Below are 16,056 nucleotides of genomic sequence, written 5' to 3'. Positions count from 1 at the left end.
AAATACGCTTTTTACAAAAGTGAGGGTGAGGGGGTGAATTTAAGGGTGGGGGTAAATTTTAACAAAAACCGAAATTGTATAAATTGCATATAAACATACATTAAAAATTTGGAGACTCTAGCAATAAAGGTGTAGAAGATATAATTTTATAACTGGTTTTCGATAAGGTTTTCTATGGATAAAAATAGATCGGGATGAGTTATCGATTTTTAATGATAAACTTGATATGCGCGCTGTAATTACGGACATTTTAAAAAAAATTTGAAGTCTCTAGCTCTTATATCTTCTGAAATCGACGCGTTCATACATACGGACAGACGGACAGACGGACAGACAGACAGACGGACAGGGCCAAATCGACTCAGCTCGTCGCCCTGATCAAGAATATATATACTTTGTGGGGTCTGCCACGCCTCCTTCTGCCTGTTACATACATTTCAACAAAACCATTATACCCTGATTTCCCATTGAAAATGGGTTCAGGGTATAAAAAACGAAATATGGATGAAAAAAAAAAAAATAATAATAACATAGTAGAGGTTCGAACCTCCTCTACTCTAACATTACTTGCGTCGCCTTTAGCACCCACACCACTGCTTTGCTTGACCAGCTAGTTGCTAAAATAGAATAGCTTAATAAGAGAGCGTTATCAGACAAAACTACAATTCTACAATTCTAAATTCTAAGAATGTGAAAAAAGGCGCGCTTCTGTCTGTACGCATAGAATAGACGATGAGTGTGTGCACATGCATAGGAAAATCGCGCTGATCTGCTGTTAGCTTGAAGCCGGTATCCAATGTATGGATATAAATATATAATAAAAATCAAAATTGTATAAATTATATAAGTATGTAATTTGAATGCAAAAGCTATCGATGATTTTCCAATTTTAATGGCATCCTGCCGTGTTTTTTGTTGCGCACAAGACTTGAAAATTGCACTATATACTAAGGTTGATAGCGTTTGGGCTGTGAATGAGTCTTCTGCAATCGGTATCGCCCGACTGCAACGTTCTTACTTGTTTAGTCATACAATCTCGACTAGAGATCTCTAGCTAATCTATTTTAATAAAAATATGGGTAAAGGACGTTTTTTTTAAGTTTCGTAGTTATTTAGTTGGTCAATTAATATCTACTGGCCAATTTAAATTTGTTTATTTATTTATTAACTAATAGCAACCATAAAATGTAGTATTCTGTCGCTATAAATCGCTTATATTAGCTAAGATTTAACGCCAATAGCATAAATAAATTAAAAATTTTTACATACCCGCATCATTTTGCATAAAGAATGTATTAACCCAAAAACTGCAAATCATCTTTCTTGATGACTTTTGAGTAAGTTCGACTTTGATATCACCAGAAACCATCAAAGGCGAACTAGTTATGTCCAATATTGAAGTTTTTTGGAAATCAATTGGCCATGTTTTCAGTTCCTGAATTAAAGGAAAATATGAGTTAGTTATGTTGCATAGCTTGTCTTTCATTTGTGTTTGAAATTTATGTTACATTATGGCTGATATTTATTAAGATAATTTGCCAAATCAATCGGACTTTCCAATTCCCTGTGATAATAACAATTTATGTATAATTGCTAGTTATACTGTAACTAATAATTTACAATTTTAAGCTACAGAACTAAACAGATAAGTCAAGTCTTAAATCTTAAATATGTTAAAATACATACATATATTGCCAAAAAAAAAGTATATATATGTATACTTAACAAATATAATTATTATACTCATCACGAAAGTGAATTAGTATATTGGTTTTTTGCAATGTCCGTCTTGCTGTCCGTCCGCGTGTCCGTCCGTATGTCCGTATGAACGCAATCTATTTCGGCGCTAATGAAGCTAGAGACTTGAAATTTGGAACACATACTCGTGTATATCTCCGATTTATAAAGTGCTAAAATTTTTCCGATCCGCCCACTAGGGGCGTGGAAAATCGGAAAATGCATTTTCCGATATGCCAGATATCATATTAATTAAAGAGCTAGAAAGCTGAAATTTGGAATATAGATCCGCATCGACCACCCAAGATCACGAGCTATGGCGGATATATTTACGCCAATTGGGGGCGTGGCAAATCCGATAAAACTGTACCTCTAAGAGTCTTACAGCTAGAGCGCTGAAATTTTGCACATCAGCTAATGTTATGATTCTATAAAGTCTACGCCCATTAGGGGCGTGGCAAATTGGACCTGAAGATATGGTGATTTTTTAAATTCTGCTATATTTTGGACACTATTGATACCGGAGACCTCTAATTTTATATATATACTCGGGCTGACCACCCAAGACCAAAAAATTATATCGGGAATATGTCCACCCACAGGGGGCGTGGCAAACCGCAAAAGTTGATATCTCTTAAAGTATAAATATAAATCAAAATTTAGATAGATAAGTTACTAGTAACCTCCTCTATCGATGACCCAAAAATAATGTTTACGCCTCTTTAGAGGCGTGGCATATCAAAAATACTCAGTAATTTTCACATTTTTTGAGGGTAAGCATTCAAACTTTGCAGTTATGGTACCGTTATCTAGTTCTAGGAACTGTCCAAAAATGATGTGTCTGGCAAATCGGGAAAAACTGCATTTCCTAGCGAAACTTAACTACTAAATTGCAGATGGGATGTGAATGAGTATTCCGCAGTCGGTAACGCCCGACTGCAACGTTTTTACTTGTTTTTATTTATGTGGGCAAAAAAATTAATCGACAAGTCAAGAAACCCTTAAAAACTCATTCACTGCAATCAATATACAATGGAGGACAAAAGTATTTTGACAACGCATTGCAAAAACTCTAACCGCTTATTTCTGCGTGCTGAGAGGGGTAACGGTACCCATTATATTTTTCAGAGAGAGCAAACATAAAAAACTATAAATTACCCAAATATTGCAGTGATAACATAACTTATTATTTTTCTATAATTATTTGCATGGCAGATTGTCATTATTTGGGTGGACAAAAATATTTTGACATTCCTTTTCAAATTCATTTTCGGTAATTTGCTTGGATTAAAAAATACATCATTTTATTTTTTAAGTTATTTTTGGTGTCCTCTTTAATAATAGCCATTATTTGATCATAGTTTTCGGTAAATTATGGGCAAACAACGTGATTAAATGAAATCACTAAAAAATTAGTCGCGAACGAAGAATAATGCAGGTATTTCCGAGGAAAACCTTATAACCTTGCACCTCTATGAGCCATTTACAACTAAACAAAAAATAAAAAACTAATTCACTCAAACAAGAAAGCCAGATCGGAAAGATCATTCAAAAAAACCTGTAAAAGGCCGCATCATATTGACAAATCTTAAAGAAAATGTGCGGATTTTCTTAAAAGTCATGTCGATCAAACTCAAAAATAATCATAAATTATCAATAAGCAGAAAAACTATCACAAGTCGGCGAAAGAAGGCCAATTTTTCTACGTTATAGATCTTCCAATACTCTTAATATCACTATAAAATAAACTAAAAAGGTATCGATTTGCTAAAACCTTCATAGGCAAGCCGTAATGGGAAAGGTGTTTGAGAAATTGAATTGTTCTAGACTGGAGACTGCTATTGATAGTGCCGGAGGCCTGTCACCAAATCAATTTTGTTTCCGGAAGGCCCGGTCAACAACAGACGCGCTAAATAAAATTGTTGGTCTTCATACTGTACTTGGAACTACCATCAGGTGCGCACACCATTGGCTTTACTGATGATGTAGCTGTCGTCGCCATAGAAAAGCAGCTTAAAGATACAGAGGATATGTGCAGCGAAAGTAACAATCGCATACGAAACTGATTGACAGGAGCTGGACTCGAGCTAGCGGCGCACAAAACGGAAGTCATTCTAGTAAGCAGTCGCAAAGAAGTGGAAACTGCCAATATAAAGATATTCAACGTCACCATCGCATTAAAGAGGGCAATTATGTATTTGGCCGTCATATTAGACACAAGATTAACTTTCAGCGAGCACTTCGAATATGTGCATAAAAAGGCAGCTGATTCTTATAGAGCACTCCCAAGAATTTTGCTTAAAACGCGGGGACCTAATTTACAACGACGGCTTCTTCTAATGAGCGTCATTAGGTCTGTCATCCTCTATGCTGCGCCAATATGGTCAAGAGCGATGGCAACGCCGAGCATTTGCGCGACCTCGGGACAAGGATGCTTTCGGATCAATTTGAAACGCTTTGGTCACGACGAAACTGACGAATGCCCCTGGTGCGGACGAGGGCATGTGGAAGACGCCAAACACATTTTATTCGAATGTGGACGGTTCCTGGAGGAGAGGCGTCGTCTAGAAGAGGCAGTAGGCCGTTCCATCAGAGCGGACAATGTCAATGCCATGCTGGAATCGAAGGTAGCTTGGGAACTGATAAGCACCTCCGCGCCCACAGTCATGACGGAGCTCCGCAGAGTCGAGCGAATAAAAAGATGAGCTGTCCCAGACTAAGATAGCGCATAGTGCTTGCGAAGCAATGCTTTACGGCCGTCCCGCAAGCATCGCGCGCTATTCTAGTCACCACACGTCTTGTAAAATAGCTATATAATTAAAAAGGGTGGGGGTGTAAGTTTTGACAAAAATTGAAATTCCATAAAGTACATATAAATGTACATAAAAATTGGAGACTCTAGCTTTAAAGATGTAGGAGATATAAATTTATTACTGGTTTTCGATACTGTTTTTAATCGATAACAAAATAACGGGACAAGTTATCGATATATAAAAAAACTCGATATGCGCGTGCTATACACGGACCTAGTAAATTTCAAGTCTCTAGCTCTTATATCTTCTGAGATCGACGCGTTCAAACATACGGACGGACGGACAGACGGACAGGGCCAAATCGACTCAGCTCGTTGCCCTGATCAAGAATATATATGCATTATGGGGTCTCCCACGCCTCCTTCTGCCTGTTACATACTATACTATACGCGTTCAAATATACGGACAGACGGACGGACGGGCAGAGCTAAATCGACTCAGCTCGTCGCCCTGATCAAGAACATATATCCTTTATGGGGTCTGCCACGCCTCCTGCTGCCTGTTACATACTTTTAACAAAACCATTATACCCTGATTTCCCATTGAAAATGGGTTCAGGGTATAAAAAAACAAGTAAGAGAGCTGTAGTTGAGACTGCTCGACTACGAGATCCCCAACTGCAACTGAGTACATATGCACTCATGATGAAAATAATAGGTACACCCCTTAAAATTAAACTTTTTTGAGTTTAGTTTAGCAAAACATTATTTCTACTGCCCTTAACATGAAAATTTAAATGCACATTTCTGAATTAGGCAAATATTAATACAAATAAGTAAATTTGGAAAAAAAAAATATTTTTTCAAAAGTTACAAACAATTAAATAAAAATGGAGCTTTTTGTGCTTGACGAAAATAATAGGTACACTTTACTTTCGTAAGAGGTATTTTATTTTTTGATTTCCAAATCATTCAAAATCTTTTGGATCAATATCCTGTATATCCTCTTCTATTTTCAAACAAATTTTTTATCTGATTGGACATACTCCTAATTAAAGCTTGGCAGGTCTCATTCGTAATCTTCCTCCAGGTTTCTTGGACACCGTCTATTATTTTGGCGTTTATTGTCACACTTTTTCTTTACCATCTGCTTTTTCAATGCACTACACACGTTTTCGGTTGGATTCAGATCAGGAGAGACTGGGCCAAGCGAGAGTGTCCACCTTACTAACCTCGACCCAACTTTATACTATTGTTATGTTATGTCATGTTATCCTCAGCATATGGTATCATTACATTTTCGAGAATATCCCTGTAGTCTTCTACTCTCATAACGTCAGATATTAGGAAAATCAGACGATACAGAAGCAGCCCCACACCATAATGTTTCCACCGCCATGCTTCACTATTTTTTTGTGTAGCGAGGATCGAATTCTTTACCTGTAAGGAGTCTTACATGCCTGGAATAGTCATTTCTATAATGGCAAATTTTGGTTTTGTCGTTAAATAGGATAATACGCCACTTTTTTTACTTTCAGATCTTTCCCAGGTGATGTGGTCTTTAGCAAAATTTTGCATCATCATAAAATTTTTGGTGCGCATCAAAGGAACCATTTTTTCGATACGACCTGGTAGTTTAGCCATATGTAGTCATCTCCTAATTGATGAAGCATTAATAATATTATCTATTACGGAAGCAATGACCTTTGAAAGGGTCGAAAAAGTTGCAATCCTTATAATGCGTCGGTCCAGTTTTAGGTTGGTTTTCGATGGACTTCCACGTGTTCCCTTTTTATTGTGCATCTTTAAAGCATTTTACACAACGTTAAGAGATCTGCTCATCAGTTTCACAATTTCACGCAAAGATTTGGAATTAGGGGGAAATAAAATTTTTTTTTTTGGCATGCATCATATTTAAAGTTACCATCTTAAGGTTACCATCCAGTTTTTTCCAAAATATCAAAAATTAATTAGTTATGACAGAATCTTCAAAATTTTTTGGGTGTACTTATTATTTTCATCATGAGTATAAATGTACATTTAAAATTTGCAGACTCTAGCTTAAAAGATGTAGACCATTTTCTATAACTGATTTTCGATACGGGTTTTTATCGATAAAAAAATAACGGGAGGAGTTATTGATTTTTTGTGATAAACTCGATATCCGCGCTATATATACGGACATTTACAAACAAAATTTGAAGTCTGTAGCTCTTATATCTTCTGAGATCGACGCGTTTATACATACGGACAGACAGATGGCCAGGGCTAAATCAAAATATATATACTTTATGGGTCAGCCACGCCTCCTTCTGCCTGTTACATACATTTCAACGAAATCATTATACCCTGATATCCCATTTTCAATGGGTTCAGGGTATAAAAATCGTTCAAATTAGTCTTTCATAACCCGATTTAGCTTGAGTGATACTTGATAAGTACAAATATCGAAACCAAAATATCGGCAGGATCAAGTACGACTATACTCTACACAGACTGGTCGAAGCGTATCTGCCAGACCTGTGGAATATCAGCTATGACGACATTCTAAGGCTGGAAATTCCTGAAGACTCGTTCCTAACTGGATATGCAGATCATATGGCGTCATCATTGCCAGAAATACCATAGAAGTCATAATCTGCACGCGGTCATGGCTTAGCTCTCGACGATTGGAACTTGCCACCCAAAAAACACAATTACTTCTGTTCACAGGGAAGAAGATTCCAACCGAAATAAAGATGCGAGTAAGCGGAAGCCTAATCCGGCAAACAGGAGAATTCACGGATCAGGTGGCAAAGACTATACGACAGCAAACCATATTCTCGCGGAAGGCAAGATGGTCATGTGAAAGGTATGGAAGGTGGATCTGCGAAAACTACCGAATCCTGTTTTTACTGCGAAAATTAAATGGACGACGCAGAACAGTCTTTCTTTATCTGCAAAAGGTTGTCAGAAGAAAGAACCGACTTAGCAGAAACTGCTAGCAAAGTCAAAGTATAGATATTAGTACAGCGAATGTGCCACAACGTAAAACTTCGCTGAACGCAGGCAGAGGGCAACGCTCATTTAAAACACATTGCGGTGCTTCACCTTGAAGGTCATTGCGCGATAACTCCTGGTTCCAAGATGGATTCGAGCCCTAGACGAGAATCGTACGCGGTACGTTCTGAAATATTTTTGTTGTTCGCACATTGCGTTAAAAATCCACAAGGCATATTAACATCCACTTCTCATAACAAATTCTTATTTGTTGGCTAACACTGCTAACCGCTTTTTTATCTCAATTTTAATTAAAGTTAGTTAGCGCGTGATATCCAGAGACCTCAAAAAATATCTAACTCTTATAGGTTCTGAGACCGGCACGTTCAGTCAGCGCGTCGCCCTAGTCATTATACTCTGATTTACCATTTTCATGGTACACAAAATATTAAATATGGCTGATAAATAAATCAACATACTTACATGCGCCTTAAGTTTCTCTGATGCAGACTCTTGCCTGTCGGAAATTGAACATTGCACTGTACCAAGATTATGCAGGTAATTTGCCTCAGCAAACCGGATTTCAGAAATCTACAAAAGTACTGTTGAAAGGGCTAATAGTTAGATAGTATATGTATTACTTACGTAAAGACTGACTACTTCATAATGTATATCTGGGATTAAATTTGAATAATACTGAACATATCTACGTTGAGATGGAATTGTAACACCTTTCCGATCTATTGTACGTTTCTCATCATAAAAAGCTAAGGCTTCATCTGCTGTATTCAAGAACTTACTATGAACCAAGTATGCACATATCATAGTACCTGTTGATTAAACATATTTTAAAATTATAAAACGATAATGCAATGTAGGCTGGCAAAACTTACAAATCGAAATAACAATGTTATTTTATTTAAAAAATATAATTTACGATTCCGAGCTTCATAGATATTTTAAAAATTCATAAAACCAAAAAATTTCTTACAGTTCGTAAGAATATTAGTTTTAGGCCGCGATAAGCGATGCGATAATATGGAGCGACAATAAGCGAGAAAGCTCTACATGCTGATTTACATGTAATCGCCTAAAACATGTCACACTGTTAGCGAAGCGAGAAGAGAGCCAAAGCGACAAGTAAAGCGAGTTGCGAGAATGCATTTCTGAAATGCTTTCTCGCTTTATCGCATGATAAAGCTATTCTGATACGTATGTTTTCGTTGCGTGCTGAGCTTAAATAACCGTAGTAGGTGAAATATATTCTTTTTGACAATTCAAGCAATATTTCGCTCTTTCACTCTGACATGCATCGCTTATCGCGGCCACTCTGACATTAGGCTTAGACCAATACATTTTTATATACGCTCAATATTGAACGCTTCTTAAAAGAAGGAAGAAAGCTCTAGTCGAGAGTGCTCGACTAGATACTACCCTGACCCAAACTATAAAATAAGCACATTTAGTACGGTTTAAAATTTCTATTTCGATGTATAAATGAAATAAAAAACTCATATGTCTTGCAAAAACTAATGACATGAGGCACTTTTACAAGTTGTAATTTGGAAAATTAAATATTTAGAAAGAATGAAAATAAACATAAATTGCGCGCTCGAAGTCAAACCCAACATCGATTTTTAAAGGTAATCTCGACATCCGCGCTACAAATACGGTCATTTAAAAAAATGCAAGTCTCTAGCTCTTATATCTTATGATATCTACGCGTTCAAACATAATATGGGGTCTGCCACGTCTCATTCTGCCTGTTACAAACTTTTAACAAACCCATTATACCTGCTGTTAATATGCTGACGTTCGTTTAGCTACAATTAGTTATTTCTTACCGGTTCTTCCCTTTCCAGCTTTACAATGCACAGCTACGACATTTAACGGATCTCTATTAAGCCAGGATTCAACGTCTTGGCAAAAACGTTGCATCAGTACAATAGGAGGAGGATTGTGATCCTCAAACGGGTATGTTGCAACATTCTGTAAATAAATATATTTGAATTAAGCTTGAACATATTAAATTTCGTATATTCTACCCCATGAAATTTATTAATGTCATAACTCCGTTCTTGACACAGGTTGTATATTCTGTAATGCCCTCCATGATTCTCTTCCATAAATTTATAAACATCCTCTAGGCGATTTCTGTAAATGCCTTCAATAATGTCCGGAGCAGGATATCCCATCGCAATTATTTTCGGGCAAATGTCTAAAATATATTTTTAAAAAATTTGTCTGAGATTTATTTATTTATTCTTAATAATATCTTCACAGTTTAGCTTAACTCCCAAACGCAAATAGAATTGAATATTTTAATTTATGATAACTTTGTGTTTTAAAACAAGTAGAAAACTCTAGTCGAGACTGCTCGACTAGGAGATACCCTGAACCCTCTAATCTGATATTCTAATAACTCTGCACTTCTTTTCGGCACACATACATACACACGCACGTATTAGAACGCGTTCTGCTAACTGCGCAGTAGGCAGCGACTGCGCTTGGGCAGCGCTGCAGTGTGGGCAACATCATAAGAATTTATTTGTTGAATAATTTAATTTCTAGACGTAAATCTTACTGAAACTTTCAGAGCGTAATCATGTGGTGAAAATGTACATTTCAAAGCACAAGTCTATAGTACTTGAAATACGCCTTTTACAAAGGTGATGGTGAGGGGTGGATATAAAGGTGGGGGGTAAATTACAACAAAAATCGAAATTATATAAAATACATAAAAGTCTATATTTAAAATTTGCAAGCTCTGGCTCTAAAGGTGTAGGAGATATAATTAAATAACTAGCTTTCGATAAGGTTTTTGATCGATAATAAAATATCGCGAGTAGTTATCGATATATAGAGAAAAACTTGATATGCGCGTGATATACACGGACCTAGGAAAAATTCAAGTCTCTAGCTCTCTTCTGAGATCGAGGCGTTCATACATACGGACGGACGGACAGACGAACAGACAGACGGACAGGGCCAAATCGACTTAGCTTGTCACCCTGATCAAGAATATATATACTTTATGGGGTCTGCCACGCCTCCTTCTGCCTGTTACATACTTTTAACAAAACCATTATACCCTGATTTCCCATTTTCACTGGGTTCAGGGTATAAAAAGATCACTGAAATTTACAAATATTGAATTAGGCTGAGATAATTGAAAAAATATAATATACAGTAGAATCCGGTTATAACGACTCCGCTTAAAGCGTCCAACCGATTAAGTCGACGAAAATTCGATGTCTTGGTTGGTCCCCATACAAACTTATATGAAAGAGCCTCAGCTTAGAACGTCTCCGCTTTTAACGAAAATCCGCATATGCCAACGATTTTTTTCATATTTTTGAGTCAATCACCGGTTATTACGACGTGATAACAAAAAATCCCGAAATAATGACAACAAATTTCAGCATAAAAAGACTCTGTTAGAAATGTATACATGTATGTATTGATCAGTGATCAGTACCCTTGATTGTGTGCGTAGCAACACCACAAATGCTGCTAAGATATAGAGAGGGAGAGAGACAAAGTACAATGCCGACGTCACAAAAATGTTTCTAAACCATGTTATTGAAATAAAAACCGTACAAAAATGAAAAAAAAAAATATTTTTTACTCTTTGTGGTTAAGCGTCCTCCGGGTATAGCGACGTAAAATCGACGGTCCCTTGAGTGTCGCTATAACCGGATTCTACTGTATTTCTATTATAAAGCTTAAAAAAATATGCATTTAGAGTAATTACATGAAAGATCCAAATTAAATCCTTTTTCCTTGTATCGTATGCGTTTTTTGCTCACAACATTTCGTAACGCATTAGACATTATGGATATTGTGTTTGCCATATTAGTCTCCAAATATGATATTGTCTTTTAAAAATTATAATTTTAATATTATTATATCTATTTGTTTTGATTTCTTTTTCATTATTTATTTTTCCCTTCATATCAATAATTGTATGACAAGCGTTATTGTATGAACCATTTTTAGTGAAAGCATGTAGTACCTGAAAGAGAGGATTAAAAAAGAGTTAGTTTAACTTTCAAATGTTCAGATAAATAAAATTAATGTATTCCTTATAAGCAAGACTGCTTCAGTAAAATTTTTGCTTATACCTTAATTTCTTTTCCCCATTATGTACATGACTAGAGACTTAGATAATGCGGAATATGATTTGCAAATTTTAATAATTAACTTTAAAATTATTTTGAGCCTTTGATATGAGGATGAACTTAAAACTAATGGTATACTATATTATATATCAGACACTGTATGCGTATATATATATCAGTTAGCCGAGCAGTCTGAACTACAGTACTATAAGAGTAAGAGTTAAACGATAAAATAATTTTAAAATTTTGTTTAATTATTTGGTGCAACAATTTCTAAGTAGTTGTTATACATGTATAAGTAAAATCAAATGGATGTCAATCATCTTTAAACTACTAGACTCAAAATGTATAAACATATAGGAGGTAGAATCTCTAATCTATCTATATAAATATATATATCTAATCTAGATATATATATAAAAATTTTAAAAACGTTAGAATAAGTACATTTGCATACATTTCTTGCAAACTTATATCCGAATTAAAACTTAACATGTAGATATGTTTTAATGGTCAATATATATATATAGAACCTCAGTTTAAATTTAATAAATTATAAATTATTTTACATTTTATGTTTACTTACATTGAGCTTCTATAATCCATACTTATGTCTACGCTCATATACAAACTAAAATGGTTCATTTATTTTAATTTCAACAATTAATTATAAACAACCTGTAATATAAATAAATAATATACATTAACATGATAATAAACTCTGCATACAGTGTACACACAGGCATATGTATTCAGGTATATCGTCTGCCAAAGTACATAACACAGTATGTGTTGTGCATAAATATACATATATGTATGTACATGGGTAAATCTACACGCGCTCACATATGCAAAAACATACATATGCATACATCCTCAATAGAAGTTCGAACTTAACATTAAGTTTGTACATCAGCATCGAATATCAACAAATACTTAATACACAAACAGAACAGGACATTTCCAACACTCCAATACGTGCATATAAACATATATTATATATGTATATACATGTTATAAAGGACACAAATGTATATACATACATGCAACACGCTCCAACTTCTTTATGTCGTTTTTTCTAAGTGTTACACAGATTCAATTTTGAACTATTTTCATTACGATTATTTGTTTTGGAAATGTCAACATTTTCGTTATAAAAGTTTAATTTAACTTATGATCGCACATACATACATTCACATATCACCAATTAATCACAAATAGAGTAATTGAAATCACTAGCTTACGACCATAAAGTATATTAAAAAACTGGAGGAATAGCCCATGCACTTGTAGTTAAATTCTCGAGTTATCTGTCAATAATGTCTAACATGAAATTCACAGGGTGAGTCAATGTGCTTACAATGTTAATTAGAGTTATATCGAAGAGTTTTGCATAAGTTCAATTGAACCACTAACCAGAGAACACATAGACTAGACATGTAGAACAAACATTTTCAACACCGAAAAAATGCGCTGAGGAGACTACACAGCTTCGTATTTGCTCGGCTCAGTCTCTTGAGGCTCAAGCAGTGAAAATAATACACGACAAAATCAGTGTGCTGCAAGCGCTCAAACGAAATGGTGCTATTCTTATATGAAGCACGGCTACGCGCTATTTGTCCTACTCTCCCTCTCCCTCTATCTCTCTCTATGGTCTCTCAAATAGCAGCAGCGCAAAAAAATTGAAAATTGTTCGCGACGATCAGTGTTGCCAAATCAGCTTTTCTCCCGTCAAATCTGGCTTTTTTGAAAAGCCGATTGCCGGAAAAATTCCAAAACAGCGGGCTGCGGGAATTCTGGATTTTTTCAAGAATAATTTGCTTTATTTCCGCTTTTTTATTTATTGAAGAAATTTTCGTATTTTGTATAGATAATTCGTATGAAGAATGAAGTGACATTTGACAGTCACTCTACAATTCAAACCATAAAAAATTGACAAACTATTGAATCGCCAGACAATTATTATCCCATCTCTTACATGCATACACATATGTATGCAAATGTATGTGCTCACTCAAAGGCCAATCAACGGTAAATTTTGGGCATTACAATTTGCTCAGGCAGCAAGAGTTACGCACACAGGCCACAAATGCTCACACATGTTTCCAGAGATTGCAAGTGTGTGTGTGCTTGCCTGTCGCGAAATCATATTCTTTATGCGTATCAACGCTTTCATACCCTTTACATGAATAACCATCGAAACGCTTACATTTTCTTTGCATAAGCGTGACAAACGCTTTTATGAGTGCGGTATACCCTTCACTCAAAAGGAAAGAGCTGGGATCGTCGCGAACAATTTTCAATTTCTGTGCGCTACTGAGTACGGGGATTTGAGAGATCATATAAGAATGGGACCATTTCGTTTGAACGCTTGTAGCGCACTGACTTTGTCGTGCAATATATTCACTGCTCGAGCTTCCAGCGACCGAGCCGAGCAAATACGAAGTATAGTGGTCGACCAACTTAACATTTCCTGCTGTAGAAAAAGTTGTTCTACGTGTCTAGTCTATGTGTTTTCTGGTCATACATACATATACATATTGAGAGAGCAGAGAGCAGAGAGAGCGAGAGAGCAAGAACAAAAATTGAGCATAGAGGCATCTTTTATTCAACATTTGACCATCTCGGTCGAGCGCATGAAGCGGAAGAATTGTGCTTTCGTATATTTTCGTAGCCCGAACCTAAAAAGTGAAGAGCCGAGCAAATACGAAATTGATAGACCCTAGGAGACAGATTTTCGGTGTTGAAAAACTTTATACTACATATCTAGTCTATGTGTTCTCTGGTCAGTGTTAGAGCTTGTTATGAACATATATGAACAATAGTAGACGCTATGTTGACCCAACTGTAAAATTGTAAAGTTCATGTTTCTAATTAGTACTTTAGATGTACTAAAGTTAAATTGTTCAAAATATTAAATTTAAGTCAAATGGAATCGCATACAGGACAAACTTCCGAATTAAGTGGCTCTGACTTACGACGAGAAGCCCGAAGAAGAAAAATTTTGGAATCTGCCAAAGCACGATTAGAAAAATTAAATGGTGGAGTTAAATTAGTTGAAACCAATAATACGGGTATGAACTATGCATATCTCGAATCAAAAGATGTCATATCAAAGGCATTTTTGTAAATCAATTATTAATTATAAATAAGTATAAATGTATTTATTGATCTGCCGTGTGATGCACGTTTTTTATTTATTTTTAATAATTCATTTACAAATACTTAAATACAAGATAAATTTCGAATGTAAAAGCTAATACTTATATTGTATTACAGATTGTACAGCAAGAGATTACTCAGACCCAGAAGTTGAGCCAAATGTTCCTATCGGTGTTGGATTATCTCAAGAAGAACTTTTTTTCTCCACTACGCGCTTTTCGTCCAGTAGTAACCGTGTAACTCAAAATAAATTTATTAAATGTAGGGCTCATATTTTTATAGCTTCAATTTTAGGTTATATCTTATCGTGCTATGTTTCAAATTCTCTTTTTATTCCCGTTTTTCTATGCATATTGATTGAGATATTTTATCTTAACAAGCAGCAACAAATTCAGAATAATATTGTCTCGATGTTATTACCTATTACAGTTCTGTTTACGGGAGAATTTATAGGTAATAGAATTAAGCAGGCTAATCGGTTTATTTATATATTGCAATATCTCATTATAAATCTTGCTGTAAATATTTTCTGTATATGTATTAGTAGTTACGTATATAAATTTCGAATATCAAATCATGTTACTGATATAAAATAAAAGCTCAATATTTATGTATTTTCTTTTAAGTCCTTAAGCAAGACGATATTTAGCTGCTGATTTGTCTTTTCAACTGTAACTTTTAAGCCTCAGGATTATTTATAACATACAGTGAACCAATAATGTCTTCGTACAGCAGCAACTTTTTTCTTTGGGAACGAAAAAAACATATAAATAGTAAAAAACTAATAAAAATTTTGATGCAGTCTTATCTTATATATTAATCCTAATTTACAAAAAGAAGTATGTCAATATGTTGCTTAGTTTAGTAGCTATAACTAAAAGTACATAAAAAGACACGATTTTGGCTCCAAAAAAGTCTTCGTACAGTAAAACTTAATACTTAAAAAAAAAAAAACAATAATTTAATTTTTTGTATATTTAATATTTTGTGGGTAACCTTTATTTTTTATAACATCTTTTAGTCGGTTTGACATTGAAAGACATTTTTCCCATTCCTCTTTTAAAACCTCTATAAGCTTGGGTTTTGATGAAATATGATGCTTCCTGATATTTTTTTCCAACATATGCCAACAATTCTCTATTGGATTTAAATCAGGAGTTTGGGAAGGTGTTCTTAATAGATGTGGCGTATTATAAGCTAAGTACATTTTGGTATTATGAGCCATGTGTTTAGGGTCATTGTCTTGTTCGAAAAAGTAAGACCTCGATAATCCAAGCTTAGCAAGACTTGGCACCACATTTTTTT

General features: G+C 35.1%; 2 protein-coding genes across 21 annotated transcripts in view; one reads left to right on the top strand and one right to left on the bottom strand.

Annotated features, from left to right (window-relative positions):
- Nucleotides 1-12,948, bottom strand: part of Pten (phosphatase and tensin-like protein) — a 64,166-nt gene extending 51,218 nt beyond the window's left edge. For 6 of the 20 annotated variants that reach the window (XM_089465856.1, XM_089465859.1, XM_089465857.1 and 3 more), the window contains exons 1-7: nucleotides 12,834-12,935; nucleotides 11,223-11,483; nucleotides 9,514-9,686; nucleotides 9,313-9,457; nucleotides 8,114-8,298; nucleotides 7,952-8,059; nucleotides 1,270-1,435 (exon numbers count right to left, since the gene is read on the bottom strand). In XM_089465856.1, the coding sequence (XP_089321982.1) occupies nucleotides 1,270-1,435; nucleotides 7,952-8,059; nucleotides 8,114-8,298; nucleotides 9,313-9,457; nucleotides 9,514-9,686; nucleotides 11,223-11,322 (877 nt within the window). In that variant the 5' untranslated portion in view covers nucleotides 11,323-11,483; nucleotides 12,834-12,935. Of the gene's footprint in view, nucleotides 1-1,269; nucleotides 1,436-7,951; nucleotides 8,060-8,113; nucleotides 8,299-9,312; nucleotides 9,458-9,513; nucleotides 9,687-11,222; nucleotides 11,484-11,592; nucleotides 11,611-12,175; nucleotides 12,268-12,632 lie in introns of those variants that run through there. The other 14 variants (XM_089465864.1, XM_089465872.1, XM_089465874.1 and 11 more) reach the window with 12 other exon arrangements.
- A 1,451-nt stretch (nucleotides 12,949-14,399) lies between these two features.
- On the top strand, nucleotides 14,400-15,365 carry l(2)SH0834 (lethal (2) SH0834). Its single transcript, XM_018017395.2, has 2 exons — nucleotides 14,400-14,663; nucleotides 14,869-15,365. Exons 1-2 carry the CDS (start codon nucleotides 14,519-14,521, stop codon nucleotides 15,345-15,347), a joined length of 624 nt encoding a protein of 207 aa, XP_017872884.1. The 5' UTR covers nucleotides 14,400-14,518; the 3' UTR covers nucleotides 15,348-15,365.
- Nucleotides 15,366-16,056: the final 691 nt, after the last annotated feature.

The sequence above is a fragment of the Drosophila arizonae genome, chromosome 3 (genome assembly GCF_054131065.1).
Source record: "Drosophila arizonae isolate 15081-1271.41 chromosome 3, UAZ_ARI_1.0, whole genome shotgun sequence".
Lineage (NCBI taxonomy): Eukaryota > Metazoa > Arthropoda > Insecta > Diptera > Drosophilidae > Drosophila > Drosophila arizonae.
The sequence above is the reverse complement of the archived record's forward strand: the minus strand, read 5'-3'. Positions and strand labels throughout refer to the sequence as shown.